The sequence below is a fragment of the Suncus etruscus genome, chromosome 1, assembly GCF_024139225.1.
Source record: "Suncus etruscus isolate mSunEtr1 chromosome 1, mSunEtr1.pri.cur, whole genome shotgun sequence".
Taxonomy (NCBI): domain Eukaryota; kingdom Metazoa; phylum Chordata; class Mammalia; order Eulipotyphla; family Soricidae; genus Suncus; species Suncus etruscus.
The window spans coordinates 181,009,609-181,032,524 of record NC_064848.1 but is presented as its reverse complement, the minus strand read 5'-3'; the positions used below and the strand labels follow the sequence as shown (position 1 = coordinate 181,032,524).

General features: G+C 40.9%; 1 protein-coding gene across 2 annotated transcripts in view; it reads right to left on the bottom strand.

Moving 5' to 3' along the window:
• Positions 1-22,015, bottom strand: part of CA10 (carbonic anhydrase 10) — a 550,141-nt gene extending 528,126 nt beyond the window's left edge. Inside the window, exons 1-3 of one of the 2 annotated variants that reach the window (XM_049771020.1) lie at positions 21,909-22,015; positions 21,069-21,157; positions 19,467-20,141 (exon numbers count right to left, since the gene is read on the bottom strand). In XM_049771020.1, coding sequence (XP_049626977.1) covers positions 19,467-19,527 — 61 coding nt within the window. In that variant the 5' untranslated portion in view covers positions 19,528-20,141; positions 21,069-21,157; positions 21,909-22,015. Of the gene's footprint in view, positions 1-19,466; positions 20,142-21,068; positions 21,210-21,908 lie in introns of those variants that run through there. The other variant, XM_049771018.1, reaches the window with a different exon arrangement.
• Positions 22,016-22,916: the final 901 nt, after the last annotated feature.

The following is a 22,916-nucleotide window of genomic DNA, read 5'->3' as shown; positions in this document are numbered from 1 at the left end:
TTCTTCCTATAGGCTTGTTGTACACCCCTCCACAGCTGGGAAATGCCCCTCCTCAGATGCTCATCATATGTCCCACACAATGTCCTGCTGTTCTGGGGAGTGTCTGTGGGTCAATGATGATGAAGACAGTCTGTAGGGATGTGGCCAGCCACTGCCTGCCCTTGATGGGGTGTCTAGACACACTGATGACAATATTCAAGAGACTCCCCTCATTATAAACTTTACGTATCATAGGGTAGTCTTTGAAGGAGATACCAGAATCTATATGTCTTCCAGAGTCAGGGAACATTTCCCCAGCATTCCTACAGTCCTTGAAGAAGATTTTATGACTACAGGTGCTTGGGATCACACCAGGGAGTCCCATGAAAAAGTATTTTTGATGCAAAGACACTAATATCTACTCTCCTTAGGGATCTTTATTTAGCAAGGCATTGCCCAGGATTTCAATATTGGGATGACATTTTTTTAGGGGGATCTTAAAGTCATTTTTTGGGGGGTCACACCTGTTTGATGCTCAGGGGTTACTCTTGGCTAAGCGCTCAGAAAATGCCCCTGGCTTGGGGGATCATATGGGATGCCAGGGAATTGAACCACGGTCCTTCCTTGGCTAGTGCTTGCAAGGCAGACACCTTACCTCTAGCGCCACCTCTCTGGCCCCCATTTTTAGATGCTTGTTCCTAAGAAGACAGGAAGCAACTGGATCAAAGGGCTCCAGCATATGCTTTGCATGGAGAAGCCCTGTGTTTCGGATCTAGCATAGCACTGCTCTCTGTTTCCTATCCACAACTCTCCTTAAAAGCAGAAAATAACACAAAACCAATACAAACTGTTCTACAAGCCCTGTTGTGCCTGGATCTTTAGCTCCTTGACCATAATAATGCCCCTGATTCTTTCCCATGGTCCAGATTGCAAGAGTAGGCTTTCTGTGCTACATCATTTTGTCTCAGAGTTCATCACCCTTACTTCAGGGTATTGCCCTCTACCTACAGTTTATTCTGGAGTGCTCCTGCCTTCTGGAATAATAGCGCCATCCAGCATTTGAAAAATCTCATCGACTAAACCTTCAGCATAGGTCCAACTCTGTGTTGATCACAGCACCACATTGGTGCCCCCAGAACATAGGGCTAGATGAAGGTTGTAACAGTAGCAACTAAGTCCCCAAACAAACAAACAAATATGTATTTTTCATGTGCTGAGGAGTGCACAAATAAAGATAAAATATGACTAGCCATGACATTACACTGATACATGATGACATGATTTTAGGAAAATTCAATGTTTATATTTTATGGATTTTAATTTTTCTGTTTGCTTTTTATTATTGTTTTCAGAATTTAACTTGACAAAGTTTATTCTTAAAAATAGTCTGAAATAGAGTGAATAATAGAATCAATAAAAGTAGAATTCTCTGTACATAAAGAACAGAAGAAGGCCACAAAAGATGAACACTTCAATACTAAACAATATTTACTTCCACCAATTTTAAATATTTTATCAAATATTTCAGAAAAATATTCATATCATTATAACTTGGTTCTTCATAAAACAAGTGAAATAGTTGCCGAATGATAGGAGTACAAGATGGAGAGGGAACAAAAAAATGTGAAGAATAACTGTGGAAGAAATTAAAATTGAGATTTTCCCAATTACTTGAGAGGGGTGTCTGTAAAGATTTTGAGGCCTATAAATTACCATACTAAATAAACTAACAGAACAAGAACAAATCATATAGTTAATAAAATGAGTAGAAGAAGCCCCTAATATCCCCCTTCAGTAAAAGTTGCAAATAATGTTACTCGGCGTTTGCTCTGCAAGCAGCCGATCCAGGACCAAAGGTGGTTGGTTCGAATCCCGGTGTCCCATATGGTCCCCCGTGCCTGCCAGGAGCTATTTCTGAGCAGACAGCCAGGAGTAACCCCTGAGCACCGCCGGGTATGGCCCAAAAACCAAAAAAAAAAGGGGGGAAGGAAGGAAGGAAGGAAGGAAGGAAGGAAGGAAGGAAGGAAGGAAGGAAGGAAGGAAGGAGGGAGGGAGGGAGGGAGGGAGGGAGGGAGGGAGGAAGGAAGGAAGGAAGGAAGGAAGGAAGGAAGGAAGGAAGGAAGGAAGGAAGGAAGGAAGAAGGAAGGAAGGAAGGAAGGGAGGGAGGGAAGAGGGTTCTTTGCTTTCAGGAGCTATTTCTGAGCAGACAGCCAGGAGTAACCCCTGAGCACCGCCGGGTATGGCCCAAAAACCAAAAAAAAAGGGGGGGAAGGAAGGAAGGAAGGAAGGAAGGAACGAAGGAAGGAAGGAAGGAAGGAGGGAGGGAGGAGGGAGGGAGGGAGGAGGGAGGGAGGAGGGAGGGAGGGGAGGGAGGGAGGGAGGAAGGAGGAGGAGAGGAGGGAGGGAGGGAGGGAGGGAGAGGAAGGAAGGAAGGAAGGAAGGGAGGGAGGGAGGAAGGGAGGGAGGGAGGGAAGGAAGGAAGGAAGGAAGGAAGGAAGGAAGGAAGGAAGGAAGGAAGGAAGGAAGGGAGAAAGGAAGGAAGGAAGGGAGGGAGGGAGAAAGAAAGAAAGAAAGAAAGAAAGAAAGAAAGAAAGAAAGAGAAAGAAAGAAAGAAAGAAAGAAAGAAAGAAAGAAAGAAAGAAAGAAGAAAGAAAGAAAGAAGAAAGAAAGAAAGAAAGAAAGAAAGAAAAAGAAAGAAAGAGAAGAAAGAAAAAGGAAGGAAGGAAGGAAGGAAGGAAGGAAGGGAAGGGAAGGAGGGAGGGGAGTAAGGAGGGAGGGTAGGGAGGAGGGAGGGAGGGAAGAAGGGAGGGAGGGAGGAAGGAAGGAAGGAAGGAAGGAGGAAGGAAGGAAGGAAGAAAAGTACAAAGCAAAGGGGACAAAAGCGGGGGAGAAAACACATTTCCACAGATACTATTTAGAGTATCTTCAGACCATCTTTTAAGTATCATTACAGATTGAGTAATAAAATCCTACTGATCAGCATACTCTGCTTAGGGAATGGGAACAGGATATATAAGCAGTAAAGATGAAATTTGAGGTTTTTTTTTCCATGAGACAAATGAGTTTTGAGGACAGTCAAGGGGGTGTAGGGAATAAAGAGATGGAGCCCAACAGCTTCACAGAGAAGGTCTCTGGCTGAACTGAGGAGATGGGTCTGATTCCAGCCAGTGCAAACCAGGTGGAGAAAAAGCAGAGCAAAGATCTAGCTAAACTGGTGTGAGGTGGGCCTTAATAGTGACCTGGCAACTGGCACAAAGTTGGAAAGGGAAGTATACGAAAGGATCATAAAGATCATACAGATCCTTTCAGAAAGCAGTTTAACTGTGAACTTTTGTTTTTGAAAGGCAATGAGAGGTATCAACAATGAGTTTCTAGTACAAAAGCAGGCAAAGAACCCTCCTTTTCAATGAAATTAGACTGGTTGTGTTGTGTATGTTACAAATCTGATAGTTCCTACTATTAAGCCATGATTTATCTGCTTGTTAATGATTTCCTATGTGCTTTACATTCATGTCATTTACATATAAAAATCACCAGTACCTTTACTTTACCACTCATTTTACAGATTAGAAAACCAAGGTGCAAAAGTTAATTTAACCAAAAGCCACCACATTTGGAAAAGGTAGAACTTAGATTTTAACTTCAATTTGTCTTCCATAAGCTTTTAATGATATCCTAAAGAATCTTCTCAGTGCATTTAAATATATTCTTTGTTTTCATAGTTAAACATTTTTAAAACCTTATCTCTGAATTGTCTCAGTTTACTCAATTATCTCCAATATTGGAGCTGGAGATAAAGTACAGTAGGTAGAAGGGCTTGAACTTGATCTGAGTTTGATCCCTGCATCCAATATAGTTTCCCAAGATCATCAGAAATTACTCCTAAGTGCAGAGCCAGGAGTAACTGTTGAGTGTTACTGCTCAAGTGTGGCTTGTCCCATATGCCCCCAAAATCTCCAATACTGTTGGATGCATTTCTCATCATTCTACTAATTTTTCTTTCTAAGAATAATTATAAAACTAAAGGTTGGGAAATTAAAACTGTTCAAATTCCATAAAATATAAAATTATGAATTTTTATTGTTTTTGGGGCCACACCCAGTGATGCTCAGGGGTTACTCCTGGCAATGTACTCAGAAATCTCTCCTGGCTTTGGGGGACCATATGGGTTGTCAGGAACTGAACCCAGGTCCATCCTGGGTCAGCCATGTGCAAGGAAAATGCCCTTCCACTGCACTATTGTTCTGGCTCCCAAATTATGATTTTTATCAATGCCACATCAATATATTTAGATGTATGGTTATTTTTATATTGCTTTTGCCTACTTAAGTTGGCCTTTAATGCATATACCTGAATGTCTACTTCACATGACTTTATTATATTCACATAGAATTGGTAGAGTACAACTTCAAATAAAAATTGCTTACAAATAAAAATCAAAAGGGAAATAAAGTATGAATAATACTTTGTATTATTTATAAAGTAAATAATTATAAATATTACAAAATAATACTTTGTATTATGTACTTTGTATATCCTTTTCTCTAATTATATAAAATTGGGTTAGTGTTGTAATTTTTAAATATAATCATGCAAAGACACACTTTAAAAATGATTAGAAAACAACATATTAGGGGCCGGAGAGATAGTATGGAGGTAAGGCATTTGCATTGCATGCATTCCATATGGTCTCCCGAGCCTGCAGGAGCAATTTCTGATCATAGCACCAGGAGTAACCCCTGAGCACTGCTGGGTGTGACCCCCCCTCAAAAAAAAAAAAAACCCACCAACATATTAGGATCAGACCTAAAAAATGAGTAATGAAAGAACTGACTAATGCAGAGTTACTGTGTTCCACAGAAGTTCCATGATTTTTTGGTTACAACTATGCAGAGCTAGTAATGAATTCAGTGGGATTTAATAACAGACCATCTATGTGCAGTCTAAACTTGACTTCTCTAAACGCAATCAATGGGAGAGAACCAGGAGTTGGGATTTAGTAGGTTAGTCAGAACAGGCCATAAATCTCTGCACTGTCATTTGTAATCCAGCTTCTATCAATGTGATTGGTGAAGAAAATAAATCCTCCATCTCCCACACCCCCAAGTGCACAACAGGCAAACACAAAAGCTCCAAAGCAGGCCCCCACCAGGAAGACTCACATAGATCACAATTTGTCTTTCCTTCACATCAATACAACATTTGTCACTTGTCCCATTTCTTGCCTTTTTTTTTTTTAAATGCCTTTCGTGGAAGTACTCAAGAGCAGATCTACTGAAGAAAAACCACATCACCATTCCAAGAATAGCTAGCCTTTAATGAATATTTAAGAACTCATTCTCTAAAGTTAATACAAAACATAAATCAATGATATTTTTCTGGGTTGTATTTTTGTTTTAAATAAATGGTTAAGGCCACCGTGTATGTAAATGAGCATTTGGGGAAGCTGGGAAAACAGAATAATAAAAATAGAGTCACCAAATTTTAGTAAAAATGAAGTGGTAGTTTGAGAACAGAGTAAATATTACATCTTTTATTATAAATGGATCAGGTCATAATACCTTATTTTTACATTGCTCTGGCTATTAAGCTTATTTACTAATGTAATTAGGTAAGAAAAACAATGAGCAAATTCCTGATACAGTGTTTATATTATCAACGTCAAAGTCAAATATTTATTGGATTAGATGATATCATATACCTACATTAGAGGCCTTTATAAGTCTAAACTATCACTGTATAAAAAGTACATTTAAAAGTAGTATTTCTAATTACATTAGATTAAAGAAAAATATGGGCCTGGCCTGGCAAATTGTTTCTGATGATCATTTCATGAGAAAACATGACTATTTTCTTTCCTATCTCTTCTAAAATATCATTCACATATATCTCATCCTAGTTTCACCTAGTGAGTCCGATTCAAAATCCTCAACTGATTACAGACTTTTATGTGAATAGACTCATTTAATCCCCTTGTTTTACATGACATTGCCAAATCCCTTTCTAATTCAGCTCAACATATCTATTGTTCTTTTAACTTCAACTGTAAAAATGCAAAGTCACCATATATCCAGTTTATTCTAGGTGCCAAGCATTCAGCTGCATTTAAAAAATAATCAAGTACAGCAGAGAAAGCACTTGATTTTCAGGCAGTTGGCCCAGGTTTGATCCCTGGCACCCTACATGTTCCCCAAGCACTGCCAAGAGTGATCCCTGGCACAAAACCAGGAGCAAATCTTCAGAACAGCCAGGTCTGCCCCAAATAAAAAAACAAAAAAATTATCCTTTAAGGCCAAAGATAGACGTTCTCCAGTTTACAAAAGATAGGGCTACATATTAGAGATTTTAAGTAACTTCCAAAGTCACATAATATAAGAGCAAATTTGAGTTTAAATCCTAAAACTTCATTCTTTCAGCCTCTGAGTTTTGGTTTAAAGCTTTCTTTGAACAGTCAGTGAAGGTCATTCCATTCTTTCTTAGTACCTGGAAAGATCAACAAGGTCATCATTTTACAAGAATGGTTTGAATTATTCTCTGATCAGATTTATCTCTCTCTTGCCCATTGCAAAAGTCATTTGTCACTTTCCTGCTCACCCAGTCTTGAAAGTTCTTCTCATCATTTAAGCCTGACGTTTTCTACACCAAAAATGGGGGGTTTAGTACCAACAATAAACTTGAGTAATTTGCTGTAAAAGTTTCTTAACGCTATAACATTGCAAGTTGAACAGAACCCCAATATTTTTGTTTTAAAGAAAAAAATAAAAGACTTTGACCCATGCCAGTGAATATTTTCGAAATCTTCTGTCTTGCAGACCAATAATCTTCCTTGTAAACCTCCTGATATGCACTTACTAATAATTTGTAGAAACATATATCAGAGATACCATTTAAAGTCTCAAAATATGAACTTAGAAAGGCTATCTGCATGTCCTTGGCCTTGGTTTCCAGTTTGTGATCTGACTTACACAGTAAAGTAACACACTGGATTTTATGGCCATTCATTCAGATCTTGCTTAATAGTTTCTGGGGTGAATCACTCTTATGAACATCTTTAAAAGTTTAATCATGATTCTACATATTTAGGTGCTTCCTTAAGGATTTCAAGTATATTTCTGAAAAGATTCTAAATAGGCTATACATTATTTATGAAAGTAATATAATAATACCATAAAAATTTTCTACAATTTTATCCAGAAATAACAATACTTGAAGGATTTTAAAGAAATTATTGAATTGAAATAATTATCGGTAGGTAAAGAAACACATGTCTCCTTGGCAACAAATAGAAACCCTATAGGGACTCAAAAATAGGGGAATAATAAATATAAGTATATATTTTGAAATAAATAAACCATTAGTGAATTAAAAATCCTAGATGCTAATATAGCATTTTCTCTTTGCTAGTGGGCACAAGGATAGCCAAACTCTCAAACACTTGGGTCAAGGACATGTCTATGAATCAGACCATATGTTCAAGATTTTCTGCATGAGGCTCCTAAGCATTATTTCCCAACTGTCCCCCACTCTTCTTTTTTTTTTTTCCATCTGTTGACATTCATGCCTAGAAGAGCTCTATAAGCCACACACATCAAAACCTCCAACAGCTTGAAGACTCCCGAGTCATACACACATGTGCATGAGAATATACATACAATGTTAATGTGAGTAACTATATGCTTCTATTCTGTATGTTGTTATACTGTGTAGTTTACCTTCTGTAAAGTCCGAGATTTCCCAAACTAACCCAACTAGAAAGGAACAGTGGGAACTAGTTAGAACATCTTAAAAATGACAATGATATGAAGTTGAAGAAGTTAAAATAACAAGCTTTTATAAATAACAATTTAGTCTAATATATCAGTCATACAAAACATAATACAATTTTAGAAAAAAGTTGAAATCTCACTATTTTTTCAAGTAACTGGAATATTTAAAATTCACATGAAACTTCAAAAGAGCTACCAATAACTAAAACTAACCTGGAGTGGTTATCTCCATTGTGAGATTAAGGTATCATGCACCTGATTTTACAGTATACAACAAAGTGATAGTATGTAAAACGAAGGTAAAGTATTGAAATAAAAACAGACCAACTAAATAGAACTGGAAATCTGCATATGAATAATACAAATAAATGCATAATTTATACATAATGGGCACATAGTCAATAACAAAAGTACCAAGACCATCCAACATGGAAAATAAAAGCCTCTTCAACAATTGTGTTGGGAAATTTGGACAACCACATGCAAAGTATTTAGTTACTAGATAGTTACTTAACACAATAGACAAAATTAATTCAAAATCAATTAAAGACCTGGATTTAAGATCTGAAACGACAAAATGTCTACAGAGAACATGTGTGATACACTCATGAACATCTATCTCAACAACGTTTTTGCAGACTTGACCCCAACTACCAGGGAAAATAAAAACAAAAGTCAAATAATGCATAAGGGATCTCTCCTACATTATTTGTTTGACACATCATTGCAACACTTCACCAGCTCCTCCAATTCTGATTAAATCAGTTCTAAAAGAAGAAGCAGAAGAGCTGCATCCATGCATGGATTTGGAATCACATGTAAAATTACATGTGATTATTATTTAAGAACTATGGAGCAAGGACACAAACGGAAAGTCGACAAATTCTTCACCACAGAAGACAAACACAAGATGGAATGTTTTGCATATACAAAAAATACTGATTTCTGTATTAGTACTCTGTATTAGTATTAGTATGAGTGTTAGTATTAGTACTTTGAATTAATTCCATGGAGGTTGCACCCTGCCTTACAGCAGGGCTTATTAATCTTTTTTGCTTCTGCTTTTTTTCTGGCTTAAAGATCATTTACAAGGCTCTGTGCACATTGGTAAATAAAGCACATACACAAGTCAAACATTTACTGGTAATAATTGTTAATAAATCATAAATAAATATATTTAAAAAGTAAATTTTTAAAGTGCTGTGATCTGCTCCTTACTCCCATATGGGATAGTGACTCAGTTCAATAAGCTTAAACTTAGAATAAATTTTCTAACCAGGCCATAGAGTCAAAATAATTTTTTTTAGATGCCACACTTCCTACCAACAGAATCTCCTCCATTTATTTGAGAAATTTATAGTAGACACCTCTTCTTTTCTATAACCTATCTTTATTCCTTCTTTCTGTCATTCACTTCACAAGCTAACAATAAAACAGCCAATTGACCATTTCCTCACAGCTACACAGATCCAGCAGGAGATTATAAACAGAATATGCAGCCAAGAATAGCAAATCCATACAGTTCTTTCAATTTCTGGGCACCTGGCCTTCCTCCTGATAAGTACAGTGATATATGCCAGAGTTTTTTCCCAAAAGGTCACAGAAAAAAATCTTCTGACACAAGACTGACTGAATACATGATAGAAACTATAGTGATTTCCACTCTGACCCAAATCAAGGCAAAAAGTTAGGGTTAGGCTTCCCTCTAAAGCACTTTGCTCATAACTAAGGAACAAAGAGCTTTCTCAAGGGTTTTCTTCCAAGGTAGAACCCAGTTAGAAAACACTTTATCCTCATCAGTCTTGTCTTAAGGGGAGGAGAGAAGACACAGAGGAAAGAACTACAATGGATCCCCTAATCCCCAGTGGTCCAATACCAAGGCTTTGAATATGACTATCACTGAAGTGCATTTAGAGGACAAACTACATTTAGACAGCTATAAAGCATTCCATGTAACACTGATTTGTCAAATCCAGTATGAGTTTGAGAGGGAAATAAAAAACTTTTCAATATGTTGCTTCCATTGGACAATTCTAGTTTTCACTGATTCTTTGTATATAGGCTGGAAATAGAAGCAAGAAAGCAACACAAAGAGATGCTTTCTTCATCTTCCCTCTCTCCGAGCCTGAATTAGTGTCACCTACCTTCCTCCAAAGGAAAGAAAACCATTCAAAATCATTCCTGATTACTCATTTATGTATCAATTCAATAACTTATTACTATTTATAAAATGTCAGGCATGAAGTGATGATAGAAAAACAAATCACACTTGCATGTCACTAGCTATATAATCTATGATGACAAAGATCATTGCTCCTGTTTTATCTTCTGTTTGGTCTAGAGTCTTGGATACAGAAAGCAATCTTTATAGCATTGATGAAATCAACTAACTCTAACCCCTTATATTTCTTACAAGGTGGAAGAGGCCCTTTTTTCTAGATATTGGTTATAGTCCATTTATTGGTTCATTTCAAGAATCCTATGAGTATCGACTTTTATTTCAACCTCAAGGAAGAGGAACAGCCAATGCTCACAGCATAGGTGCTGCCATTGAAATTGTTTTCCGGAAGAATGGACACTAGCTGTGTACATGGAAGGAAGAGGGCACAGCAGAAGGGGAACATGTTGACTCATTTCCTTCAGAAAATGTGTTTATTCCAACTCTAGAATTGCTGCCAAATCAGTTGTGAAGCCAGCAGGACTTGGCTCTGGAAAACTCACCTGAAAGTCACAGGCTTTATTTTCTACTGCCAACCACTTCAGTCACTGGGCATGAAGTATTGAACCAAGTTAAAGATGGATTCTGCACTTACGGTGACAAAGGTCCCACCTCTCCCAGATCCAGAGGAAAAGGTATTTGTAGACTGTCTTTCTCAGCCACTATTAATCTCTCCTCTGCTATCCTGATGGCACCTTAATGAAAATATAATCAAACCCAAACACTGGCTAATCTATCTCCACACCAATCTTACTAATAAAGAGTAATTTGGGCTTTGTTATCAAGGCAATCCCAGACTTTATCTTAGCACCCACCCCTACATGTCTCTGCATGCTGGAAATTTATTTGTAGAATTAGTTAAGGTTAAAGGGAATAAAAATAACAAAAAGAGACAGGGAAGATGTGACTTAAAAAAAAAAAAAAAGAATGGTGCTAATTGGCACAATACAAAATCCAGGGTCAGTCAATATGGTCCTGGCACTTTTTCCTAGGGTATAAATACATAAGATAAACTAAGTATAGAAATACCTTTTGTCATCTCTATCTGGATGATCTCAAAAGCTTCTGGGAAACCACCTGGAGCCAGAAACAATGCTGAAAATAGGCAGTTATCTGGGGCAAATGAAGCATAGCTGAACCAGAGCCAACTTTAACCCTAATTGGTCTGCAATAAAAAGACAGGTACCAGGAACCATAACTTTTTGCACAGAGAAGTACAAGGAGGTGAGTGGTGTTCTACACACTATTATTATCTGCTGTGGTTGTGATCATGTCTTCTATCTAACCCTCATTCATCACCCTCCACTCTCCAGTAGTTGTCATGCTATTAATAGTCTCCCAGATTCATCGCACTCTTTCTAATATTACATCTTTGCAAATGCTATTTCTTCTGATCCCTCCACTGCCACTCACCTCTCGGTTCAGGCACTGGCAAGCAACTCTCTAGCGTTCTTCAAGATCCAGCTCAAGCATCTTCTAATCAAACTGTCCTTTCTGCCTTCCTTCCACCTTGAGAACAAATATCTCTTCTTTGTTCTCATACACGATGCCTCCATTCATTATCTGTGTTAATACCTCTGCTGTGACTAGTACTATTTGTTTTAATGCTTAAACCAGTCTATTACTAGATAATTAATTCCTGGAGGGGAAGTCAGGATCTTAAGTACCTTAAATATACATAGTATGTCTGTTACATCTCTATTTCACTAATACATATTATACATTGATATTGCACTACGATATTACACTAATATGTATTAGTGCACCTGAGTAAATGTTGAATAAATTTTTGTGGACAACAGTCAAGTATAAATCTATGCTCTCTACAGTAATTGGATTATCAAGATGGTAAAAAAAAACTTTAGAGGCTCTCAATTATATTCTTCCTAGTAAAACTTTCATTTTAGAAATTAGAATTTTGCAGAATATAGTAAGGTAAAACTCTTGCCAGTTTCAGTGATCCCAATGTTGCTTGTCAAATAGCACTCCTATTGCTTTGCACAAATATATATATTAATGATTTACATCTCCTAACCTTCACCTAATGCTCACATCACTTTACCATTGTTATCATTATTATTGAAGTCCACTTGCACTTATTTAACATAAAAATACAATGTAAGATTCTCAAAGGTATGGATCTCAGGTCCATAAGAAATATAATTTCTTTCCATTTTTCTTTAAATATGTAATTCAGAACATCCTCTTAGACCAATATTTTTAAATGGATTTCATGAGCAAGGAAAGAAGACAAGGAGCTGGATTTTAAGTTATTTCTTAGTGCAATCAAAGTAGAATAAAACCTTATTAAATCACACATGCCTCTCATTATGTCATTTTTCTTAGCTCTTCATAGCTAAAAGATATGATCTAATCTTTTTATCTTGGCTTTCAAGCCCATTTACATTACTCCCAGGTTATTTTTCTTGTCTTATTTCTAGTCACTTATTTCAATCAATCCTTTTATTATGCCCATTATTCCACATCTGATGGTTTGCTTCAGCTCTTCTTGCCTATAAAAATTCTATTCTTCCATAATAGTATTTCTATTTTCCATCTTCTTTAAAAATATACATTTAGTTGTTCTAGTCCTCCATTCAGTTAAATATTTTGTCCTTTATAGACCTTTCCACACATCCTACTTATATCCAGCAACAATACTACTGCTTGTCCTTTAAACTCCCATGGGCTTTTGTAAAGCAGTTCTAGCACATGAAACACACTGCTTTGGAATTATATGATCAGGTGTTGTTCAATTTTATGATGGCTATGCCTGGCACATTCCCAGCAACCATATTTTGATGAAAATAAAATATATCATTTAATTAGCATTTATAAGCACAGATTCAAAGTGTAAATGAGGATTTCTAATGAAGATGATGATAATAAAGAAAATAGTGGTTGTGATGGGAACTACCTCAATGCATGGAATAACTGCTATATTTTAGGAACTGTGGGAAGATATAGTGTTAATTTGTTCCATTAGTTTTAGGAGTATAAAGGACTTTGCTAAAACTACATGGAGAATAAAAGGTATAAAATGTTTGATTCACATGTAGGCCAATCTTTGTTCCAAGGTCTATGCTTACTCTCCTGTGAAATATGTGATATGGTTTCTGTATTTTAAATACTATGCTACACATTTTCAAACAATATTTTACTTCCTAAAATTACCCTGGAGGAGAAATAATCTTAGAAAATATCATCTGAAATGTATAAATAAAAAACTAAACTATCTCAAAATTGAACTATGTACAATCCCAATCTGTTTACATAAACTACATATAAATACAGTAGTAGTTACAGACATGAGTACAAATTTAAAATAAAAAAGAAATGTTAATGTTTTAAGAAAATATTAATCAAGTTCAGTCCACTGAATCAATGCAATCCATAGTAAGTAAACTAAAATTACTACAAAATTAAATACATAGAGGTCCTCCATATACTTTCAATCCAACAACTCCCTAAGTAGGTTCATCTCTGCATTTGATCATCTCCCAAAGAATCTTTTACTTCAGTGTGTATAAATATTACTGTATAGTCTTATCCTTCTTTTCTTCTGCTTAATTATATGGTCCCCTCCATTTGTTCTATCCCAAACTTTAACATCTCTCTCTTTCCTTTCCTATCTCTAAATTTTTTCTTCTTTAGAATTTTCCTTTATCAAATATTACTTTCTAACAACTATATAATTTAGCACAATTTTGTTTGTTTGTTTTTTGGGCCACATCTGGTGATGCTCAGCGGTTACTCCTGGGTATGCACTCAGAAATAGCTCCAAGCTTGGGGGACCATATGGTATGCCAGGTGATTGCACCTTGGTCCATCCTAGGTCAGTGCATGCAAGGCAAATGCCCTACCACTTGAGCCACCACTCTGGCCCCTAATGTAGCACAAACTTCATTGTATAACTAGACAGTAACAAATAAAGCACTTTTCATACAGTTGCATCATTACATTGTGCATTTATAAGCTTTGCTTAGAGAGTCACAGAGGACCTTCATATTCATATCCAGAGATTATTCTAGTGGTAGATTGGAAGTAAGTATCATGTAGATAGACCTCTTATGGTTGTATCTGTACTGATCATGTAATCATGTAGACTCTTTTTTATTATTTGCTAACAGTACAGTAAACAACTATTATGTTGACATTACATGAGGAATTATAAGTTACTTAGAGATGATATGGAGTACACCAGTAAATAACATGTTATTTATACATATTATACCTTGTATAATAAACTTCTGAAGTATTCATGAGTTGTGGTAGCACCAGGTGTTCTGTAACTGGTAACAAGGATATAGTAATAACTATGTTTTAAGCACTGCACATTAATATAGCACAGAGAACACTCAGGATTACTCCCTTTTTGTAACCATTCCTTGAAATGAAAAAGGAAATAACTTTCAACTTTCACATACAGAAACTGAGACCTTAAAATGTTAAGAGAATTGTCTAAATCACAGCTCATCTGTGACATTACAGGGTGGGCCTCCTAACTTCCATACTTTTCAAAAAATATGACTTGCACCCAAACAAATTTATAAAGATTTAATTTATCTTCTTGACATCAAACCCCAGATCCAAGTAGGTAATGCTTAATTAAGTTGAAATTCTGAAATACTCAGTACTGACGATCTGTGATAGCAGTGACCCACCTGCCCACCCACTCCAGCTGCCCCAAACTTGCCAAATAAGAAAATGTTCCTCTACTTAACATTTTTATTTTTCTGAGATTTTATAATACTCTGGAAAACTTTCTTATCTAATAGGACTTCATCTTCACTGATGGTATCTGTGGGTGATAGGGACCTTATGACATCACATCGGACAGCAGATAAAGAAACTACTTTGCTGATAACATCATCAAATATGCTTTGTTGCTGTTTAATTTAAAGGAATGTTCTATTTCAAGCTACACTGAGAACATCTGCCATTTTGGAAGTGCTTTAAAGTTGGGTTAAGACGAGTTATAATTTAGAAACAGAAAGAGGAAAATTCTGTCACTCCCCTGGGTAATAAGCAGTACATTGCTCCCAGGTGATTTATTAAACTTTCCAAGTCTAACATCAATATTGGATTTAAAGGGATATAATGATTTATGCTCTTAAGTTTACACCAAAGTTTGATGCAACTGGTCTCATTTGAGTGAGAAGGAGAATTAGTTTAGTCAGAGTCTCATTCCAGGTATGATATAGGCTAAATTCTGATACCAAAGACACAACGGATTTGTATTATCAAAAGGACTGGCTAAGGATTTTTTTGTTTTTGTTTTTGAACAAATTTAAGGGGAAGAAGAAAAAGACTTATGACCCCATATGACCCCATAACCTGTGAAATATACCAAATTTGTACAAAATAAATTTATATTATTGAAACCTTATGTCCTACAGAGACTGTGCTAAGTGAAAATTATTATTAAATACTATCTCACTTTATACAAATGACAAATATGTGTTGTTTAAACTATCGTCTCCTTTCTAAAAGAGAATACTTAAAGAAGTTGGCACTTAACGTAATTTCCAGGTTAAGAAAAGAATGCATAAAATTTACTTTCTAAGATGATGGTTCAAAAGATTTTGGGGTGGGGAATACTTGGGTAATAACCATATCCACTTGCAGCCACAGACAAACTCAAAGACTACCTTAATTCTAGCTCTAGAGTGCAGCCAACCTAAATATCCACTTCCTAACTCTCTAAAATCTGTAGTTTATTAACACAATTTGTTCTTTCAACTGGAAATACCAAAACATAAGGAGACTGACTTAAAATCAAGCAAAATCTTGACACAGAATATATATGATAAAAGTAATTCTAACTCATCTAGATATGGAAGCCCATCTTCAAGGCTGAACTGCAATGTCCCTTGGATTGCTTCTTTCTTAAAAAGGACCCTACACATTCTAATAATAGATGTATTCAAGTACAGGCACGATTAGGTAATATTTGTAAAAGCAACATACAATTCAAATTGTCATAACTGTCATTATGGATAACTGATAAAGAGTAAAGTTACACATAGGCAAGTAGGAAGCTTAGTATAAAGTCTAACAGCTGGTCTCTGGACCAGGAAATTCTTTAGTGGTGCTGCTAAGCACTCATTCTCACTGATCTGTTCTTTCATAAGAAAAAAGCGGTGCTCTTGCTAGTAAAGGGAAAATCACTCTGGTTCCTTTATATATTCTCTCTCAGAGATAGTCTCTGTCTGTCTCTCCCCCTACACACACACACACACACACACACACACACACACACACACACACACACACACACACCTTGTTTCTGCCTCCCCAAACATCATTTCCTTTTCGCAGATCTTGGCTGCTGATATTTACAGAACAGTGAAATGTAACTGTGATGTGGAGCTTGCAGATCATGGCATCCTCTCTTGAGCCTGGTTCTCTTCTGCTTATGAAGCCAAAATGGATGGGATCTCATAGAAGACATGTACGCTGCATCCTACTTAGGTTATGACTTCACCACAGCCCAATATCAAGTGCAGGTACACTACCAAAGAATTCAAGTCACTGTATTTTGAACATTCCATCCAAACATTCACACAAACCCAGAGAGAAAACTCTTTGAGTATACTATGGGGAGGGGTAGGCAGTGGGCAGGAAACTTTCCATAACATAACATTAATCTAAGAGGCACTGGAGTGATTTTGAAAGCCAATGCAATTGAGGAAAATTCAGGTTAATAAACCTTCTATGTACCAGATTTATTAACAACATTTTCTTTCTGCAAAATGTTCACACTGTCGATTTTTGCTGACCTTTTCTAGTGTGGTATTCCTCAGTAAAGAAGCCAACACCCCCACTCCCTGTGCCACCCCAAAAACATCAATCACTGACACTTGGTAACTCAATTAGAATTAGGACCCATATACAGGGCAATACATTCCAAGATGGTAGCAAGGTGCTTTTTTAAAAAAATGTTTTTAATTAAGATTTAGAAGGTTCTATGATCATAGGGTTATGTTCCTTGCAGTAAAGCACAGTCTTGAGCAAATTAAAACTGCAAATCATAGGCACAGAAATGCAAGACCTACTAAACTCTCCCTGTGTCACAGTTATACAACTTGAGTACATTACATTTCTATACCTCTCAGGGCTGCCAGATGGCAACACAAAGTCCCTCAAACTGTGGCAAGAGTGAATCATACTTCTATTACTAATCAGAATGGTGACATACATAGATATCACTCAATGAGTAAGTAGTTCTGCTTATGGAAGGAGGAGGCCCCATGGCCATGGAGAAAAGAATGGCCTTTCCCAGTTACGTTTATAGATGTATAAATACAGACTCTGTAATGATGCATTTCTGCACAAACCTCTTCATAAAGTGCAAATGAATGCAGATCCTAATAAGGCATTTGGAATGCTAACCCAGTTTTCTATCCTTTGCTAATAACTACCAATTTTGCATACACTTTCATCCTATCATTACGTAGCAGTGATGATTACTCAGAAAATCCATGTGACAGACTATTTAGTCCACAGCATCTTTCCTAATTTGGATATTCCCACTCCTAATCCTTCTCTTTTATGATCTAGCCTCTAATGTATTCAATTAAGTATACAAATATAACTATAGCAGCAGGTATTCTACCAATGTTTCCTCTGGGGATTAAGGAACATGTTCTTACCTGGATCTCTTCTCACAGCTGACCAGGTACAAGGAAAGGGCAGAGGACAAAGCAAGCTTGGGAAATGCTGAGTTTCAATGAATGCTTCTCTTCCCCTTTCTAAGGGTTATAAATGTTTAGAAAGGAATTCATTGATTGAAAAGGAAATGATGAAGCATTTTAAAATAATTTGAGAATTATTCATGATGAAGAGATTGGAGACTAGAGAAATATGGATTGGACGGGAGGAGAGTAAGAGAGGCTGGAATATAGAAGCAAAATAATATGTGGCCTTGTGAGAGTCCAGACAGTCTGTACCTGTCCAGAGAACTGAAATAAATCTTTACAAGTCACCTGAGATTTCCTTCTCTTATAGGCAAGATGGGATAAAAGAGGTGTCACTGGAAGAGTTGCAGTGACCCCAGGGCACTTTCTGTTGTCTGTCAGGCACAGAACCTATCTCTAAAGTATTGCAAAGCAAATGTCTTTGAAGGGCAGCTATAGCCCCAAACAAATGAGTCTAAGTAGTAGATTCCTTAACCCTGACCCAGGAAAACACCTAGACTGGCATTAGATATTAGAACCAGGGGAAACATAGACACAGTTCCAATGTCTAGAATCAGGTCTGGCTCAGAGGGTGGGGGGCTGACTGGGCTGCAGAAAGAAGCAGCAAATATGAACCCCCACACACACAACAACACTGCTCAAAGAGGTTTGCTCTCAGGGGCAAAGCTGCCTACTCTCCTTTCTTGGGGACTTCCTGGCAACTTGGCCGAATCCCCAATTCTGCAGAGGGAATGCAGGCAGAAAGGAAAACTGCAAAGGGGCCTTAACCTGGATGCTTAAATGACAGGTCCAAAAGGAGTAGGAAGGCATTGCCAATGGGAGGAGGTTCTGAATTGTCCTGAGGGACACTGCTGTTACTCATTGCTCCCCTCACACCCCTAATTGCCTGCTCAGAAATCAGAATCATTCCCAAGATAGACACACAAGGCAGACAGGCACAAAAGCATCATCATCACCTCAATGTCCTGCCTGACTTCCCATTAGCTTCTAGAACCACAGACTGGCATCGGAAGCCAGAGCTCCTGAGCCAGCATATCCTTCTGCCACTGGGAATTGGAGAGATGTAATAGGTAGGAGGGGCACCAGTGATATGGTTGCTGAGGGTGGGTGCTTTCAGTTGAGGTGGAGAGGAGCTGGCTGGCAGACAGGTTTGACCATCATAATTGGATCCTGAGGTGTCTGAGGAAGGACATCCACCTCCCTCTGGTCCCTGCCTGCACTCTCCAGCCAGCATCCCCTGCAATCTTTCCAAAGTGCTTAGATACTAGGACACAGTTCTGCATCTATCTCACCGGAATGGAACCACCAAGTTTGGGAACTTTGAAAGCCAGAAGATGGGGGTGGGGTAGCTAAGGCTCAGATTTCGGCGCCAGAGATCTCAGCCAAAAAAGAAAACGAAAAAAAAAAAAAAAAAAAAAAAAAACGATGGAAAATCAACACCCATCTGCCTCTTCTTCCACATCGACTATTCTTTCTACCTTTTGGGATTGGGACGGGCTCCATGCAGACACACACACACACACACACACACACACACACACACACACACACACACACACACACACACACACACAGAAACACACACACGCAGAAACACACACACACACATACACACACACATAAACACATTCCTAAAGAGAGCAAACCCCAAACCTCCAGAACTGAACTGAAAGGGTCTTCCCACAACCCTTCTTTCCGCCCACCCCACATTACTGGACACAATTAACACCCCCACCCCCCATATTCCAGACATCACAAACGTAACCCAAACCCTTGCCCGTTGGCTCCAGCGCGTCCCATTACCTGATATGCAGACGATGAAATTGGCTTGAAGAAGAAAAAGCACCTCCCAGACTATTTCCATCCTCCGATTCTCATTCCAAGTGCATCACTCGACGGGAAAACAGGGGGGGCCGGGGGAGGGGGGCCCGACGCGGCGCACACACATATACACGCCGCACACACTTCGGAGCGAGCGCGCACCACTCGCGACTCCCACCCGACCGACCGACCGACCGACCGCCGGCCAAGGGACAGTCACCTCCTCCGAAATCAATATCGCAGTTTGAATTGTTCCGGCAAATCCTCCCTCGGGCTCGACGGATGGGCACCCCAGATGTGCTGACACATGTCCGATGCCTCGCTGTCCCGGAGGTCTCCCCGCTTGCCGGTGTCTCTTCCAAAAGGCGGCAGCAATGCGGGCAGAGGAGGCGGCGGTGGCAGCCACCTGAAGAAGCCACCAGAGCTGGGCTCTTGGTGCAAAAGACAGATCCCGATCCGCCGGGCGCCCCAAGAAGACATAGACGACAGCCCCCCGCCGGGCCGCGACGCGCTGTTCTGGGCCCCGGGGCTGGAAGCTCCCGGCTCGCTGGGGGGGTTATTAAACCCGGGTAGTCCCGCTACAAGTTGCCCTCGAAGTCCAAACCCCTCACCGGGGCATGATCAGGGGACGTCGACTCCACTTCGGGGGCTGTTCTGCTCCGTCTTGGTGGGGGGCCGCGGAAAGAGCAGGGAGAGGGAAAAAAAAAAACAGAAGCAGGGATTACCGCCCGCAGTCGCCGCCGACCCTTCCCTGCTCCCCCAAATCTGTGCGCGCCTGGGCGATCGCTTCCCAGCCGCGCGCGCCGCGCGGGAACGCAGGGCGGGAATCAAGCGGGGAGCCCCCGGGCTCCCCCACGTCGCGCGCGCGCTCGCTCGCTTCTCGTCCGTCCGTCCCTCTGCGATTTTCCTGGGCTCCCCAGCTAGCACCCCCCCAGTAGTAGCCTGGCTTCCCTCGCCGCGGCAGCCGCCGAGATTTTTCCGCAATGCAACTGCAGGGGTCGTTCTTTCCTCGCCTACGGATCCCGACGCTGCCCGATTCGGAGGGGAGGAGGAGGAGGAGGGCAGGTGGGGGGCGGGCGGGGGAGTCGGAGGGGGAGGCTCGGCCCAGGTGAGCGATCGTCCCCCGCCGCCGCGGAAAGCCCCCCGCGTCAACCCCGCCGCCCTGCGCACCCGGGGCGGAGGCGATAGGCGGGTGCGCACTGGCAAGGCTGAACCCAGCCATAACCATAACCAGGACAGGAGCGCTGGGGGCTCCGCGCTCCGGGGGTGCCCCACCCCGAGGCCACCGGGGCTCCGACGGCTCTCTCCGCCCCGCCCCGGCAGCCCCGCTGTCACCCTCCCGAATTGGGGGAGTTTCTCAGCTTCTGCCAAAAGAACTTCACCACCGCCAGTTGGGCGCGGGAGACCCGGGCGGGTCTCTCAGCCTGCCAACGCGGTGCTGCGCTTTTCCTCTGCTGCGGAATAGCGGGGATTTTCCCCCCTTTTTCTATTTTTTTTTTTGCATAATTCATTCTCTGCCCTATCCCTCTTGTCCCCTCTCCTGCACCCCTCGTCCCTCCCCTTTTCCGCTCCAGTGCCCCCAACACTACTTACCTCACTTCTCTCTGCGGGTTCCCAGAGCAGGTGCAAAATTCTCCTCCGCTCCGTTCCCTCGCCTCTCTCCTACCCAAGAGCTGGGAGGAGAGGGAAAAAAAAAAAACACAAACCAAAACGGCTTTTGCAAATGCCCGTGCCAGCAGTAGCGGCCGCTGGCCACTGCGCTTCTACCTAGCTCCGAAACGCTGGCTCTCCAAGACTCTAGAGAAACCCAAGCCTCTGGAGAACGGACTTTCCTGCTTCTGGTTTTTTTTTTTTTCCTTTTATATTTGGATATATTTTTATTTTTTCCTTTCTTTTATTTATTTTTTTTTTTTATGCTGTGTTCTTTCCAGAAGCACAAGTGCTTCGGAGGCTTTTCCTGGACTCTAAAATACTCTTGCCAGCGACACTCCGCAGCTTGCACTGAAGATTTCTCCTCCACCAAACCGGCGCGCGCGCGCGCACGTCCCGCAAGCGGCTGTTGCGGGCCCGGAGAAAGGTGGGGGCGGCGGGACCGCCTCCCACCTCCCGGGTCGGACCGGGAGCCCGCCGGGCCGGACCAGTCTCCAGGAGCCCAGATTAGTTTGCCCCAGCTCTGCCGCTTGGAAGGTGGAAAGCCCCGAGATCGGAAGGAACCCGGGCGCTCTGGACTGTTCGCTGATGGCCTGGAGGGAGCAAAGACCCCGGGGGGATCCGCAGGGGTGAGGGCAGCGGGGGATATCTCAGTAGATTATTATTATTATTATTATTATTATTATTATTATTATTATTATTATTATTATTATTTTAAATAACCACGGCTGCAGCGACAGCCTCAAGAAGGGATTGAGAAAGTCCCAGACCTACCTCTGGTTGGGTGGTTGCTGAAGAGTGGAGACAGGCTTGGGGGAATCCCTGGAAAGAACTCGGGGTTCTAAACGCGCTTGCAGGGATAGCAAACGGTGTCGTTGGAGATTGAGCACCTAGGCAGATAGATGGACACACGGAGCCAACAAACATAAACATAACACATTACCCGCCAGGGATGGGTGAAGGGGGGCTGTGCACCTGTTAATTGTCAATATGTAGAAGCCTTTTCTGGGTGAGTCCCGGTCTAATAGATAGCCGGGCAACGGTGGATAGGAAAAGGGAGACGAGGTGCAGTTTATTCGGATGCACAGATTCAATGTAGTGACAGTTCAGGCTGCTTAGACTCTAAGGGTGCGGGGCAGAGTTACCCCGCAACGCTCACAGGAGTCTAGAATTGACTCCTAAACCCAGAAGTCTGGTGAGTTTGTGTCAAAAGGATGCGGGGGGGTTGGAGCTCCTAGGGACCAGAATCCAGCAGCGGAACTTTCCGACTGGTAGTAGGATTTATCCTGACCCCTCTAGAGATTAGGGGGGAAGAAATCTCCAAACGATGTTCCTGCTAGTAGTCTGCTCTGAGAGAGAGCGGGGGGGGGGGGGGCGGAGAGGAGAGAAAGAGGGAGAGGAGAGGGGAGGGGAGAGAGGGGGAGGGGGAGAGAGAGAGGGGGGGAGAGAGGGGAGAGGAGAGCGGGGGAGAGGGGGGAGAGGAGAGAGGGGGAGGGGAGAGGGGGAGAGGAGAGAGAGAGGGGGAGGGGAGAGGGGGAGAGGAGAGAGGGGGAGAGGAGGGGGAGAGGAGAGAGAGAGGGAGAGGAGAGGGAGAGGGAGAGGAGAGAGGAAGAGGAGAGAGGGAGAGGAGACAGAGGGAGAGGAGAGAGGGAGAGGAGAGAGAGGGAGAGGAGAGAGAGAGGGAGAGGAGAGAGAGGGAGGGAGAGGAGAGAGAGAGGGAGAGGAGAGAGAGAGAGAGGAGAGAGAGGGAGAGGAGAGAGAGGGAGAGGAGAGAGGGAAGAG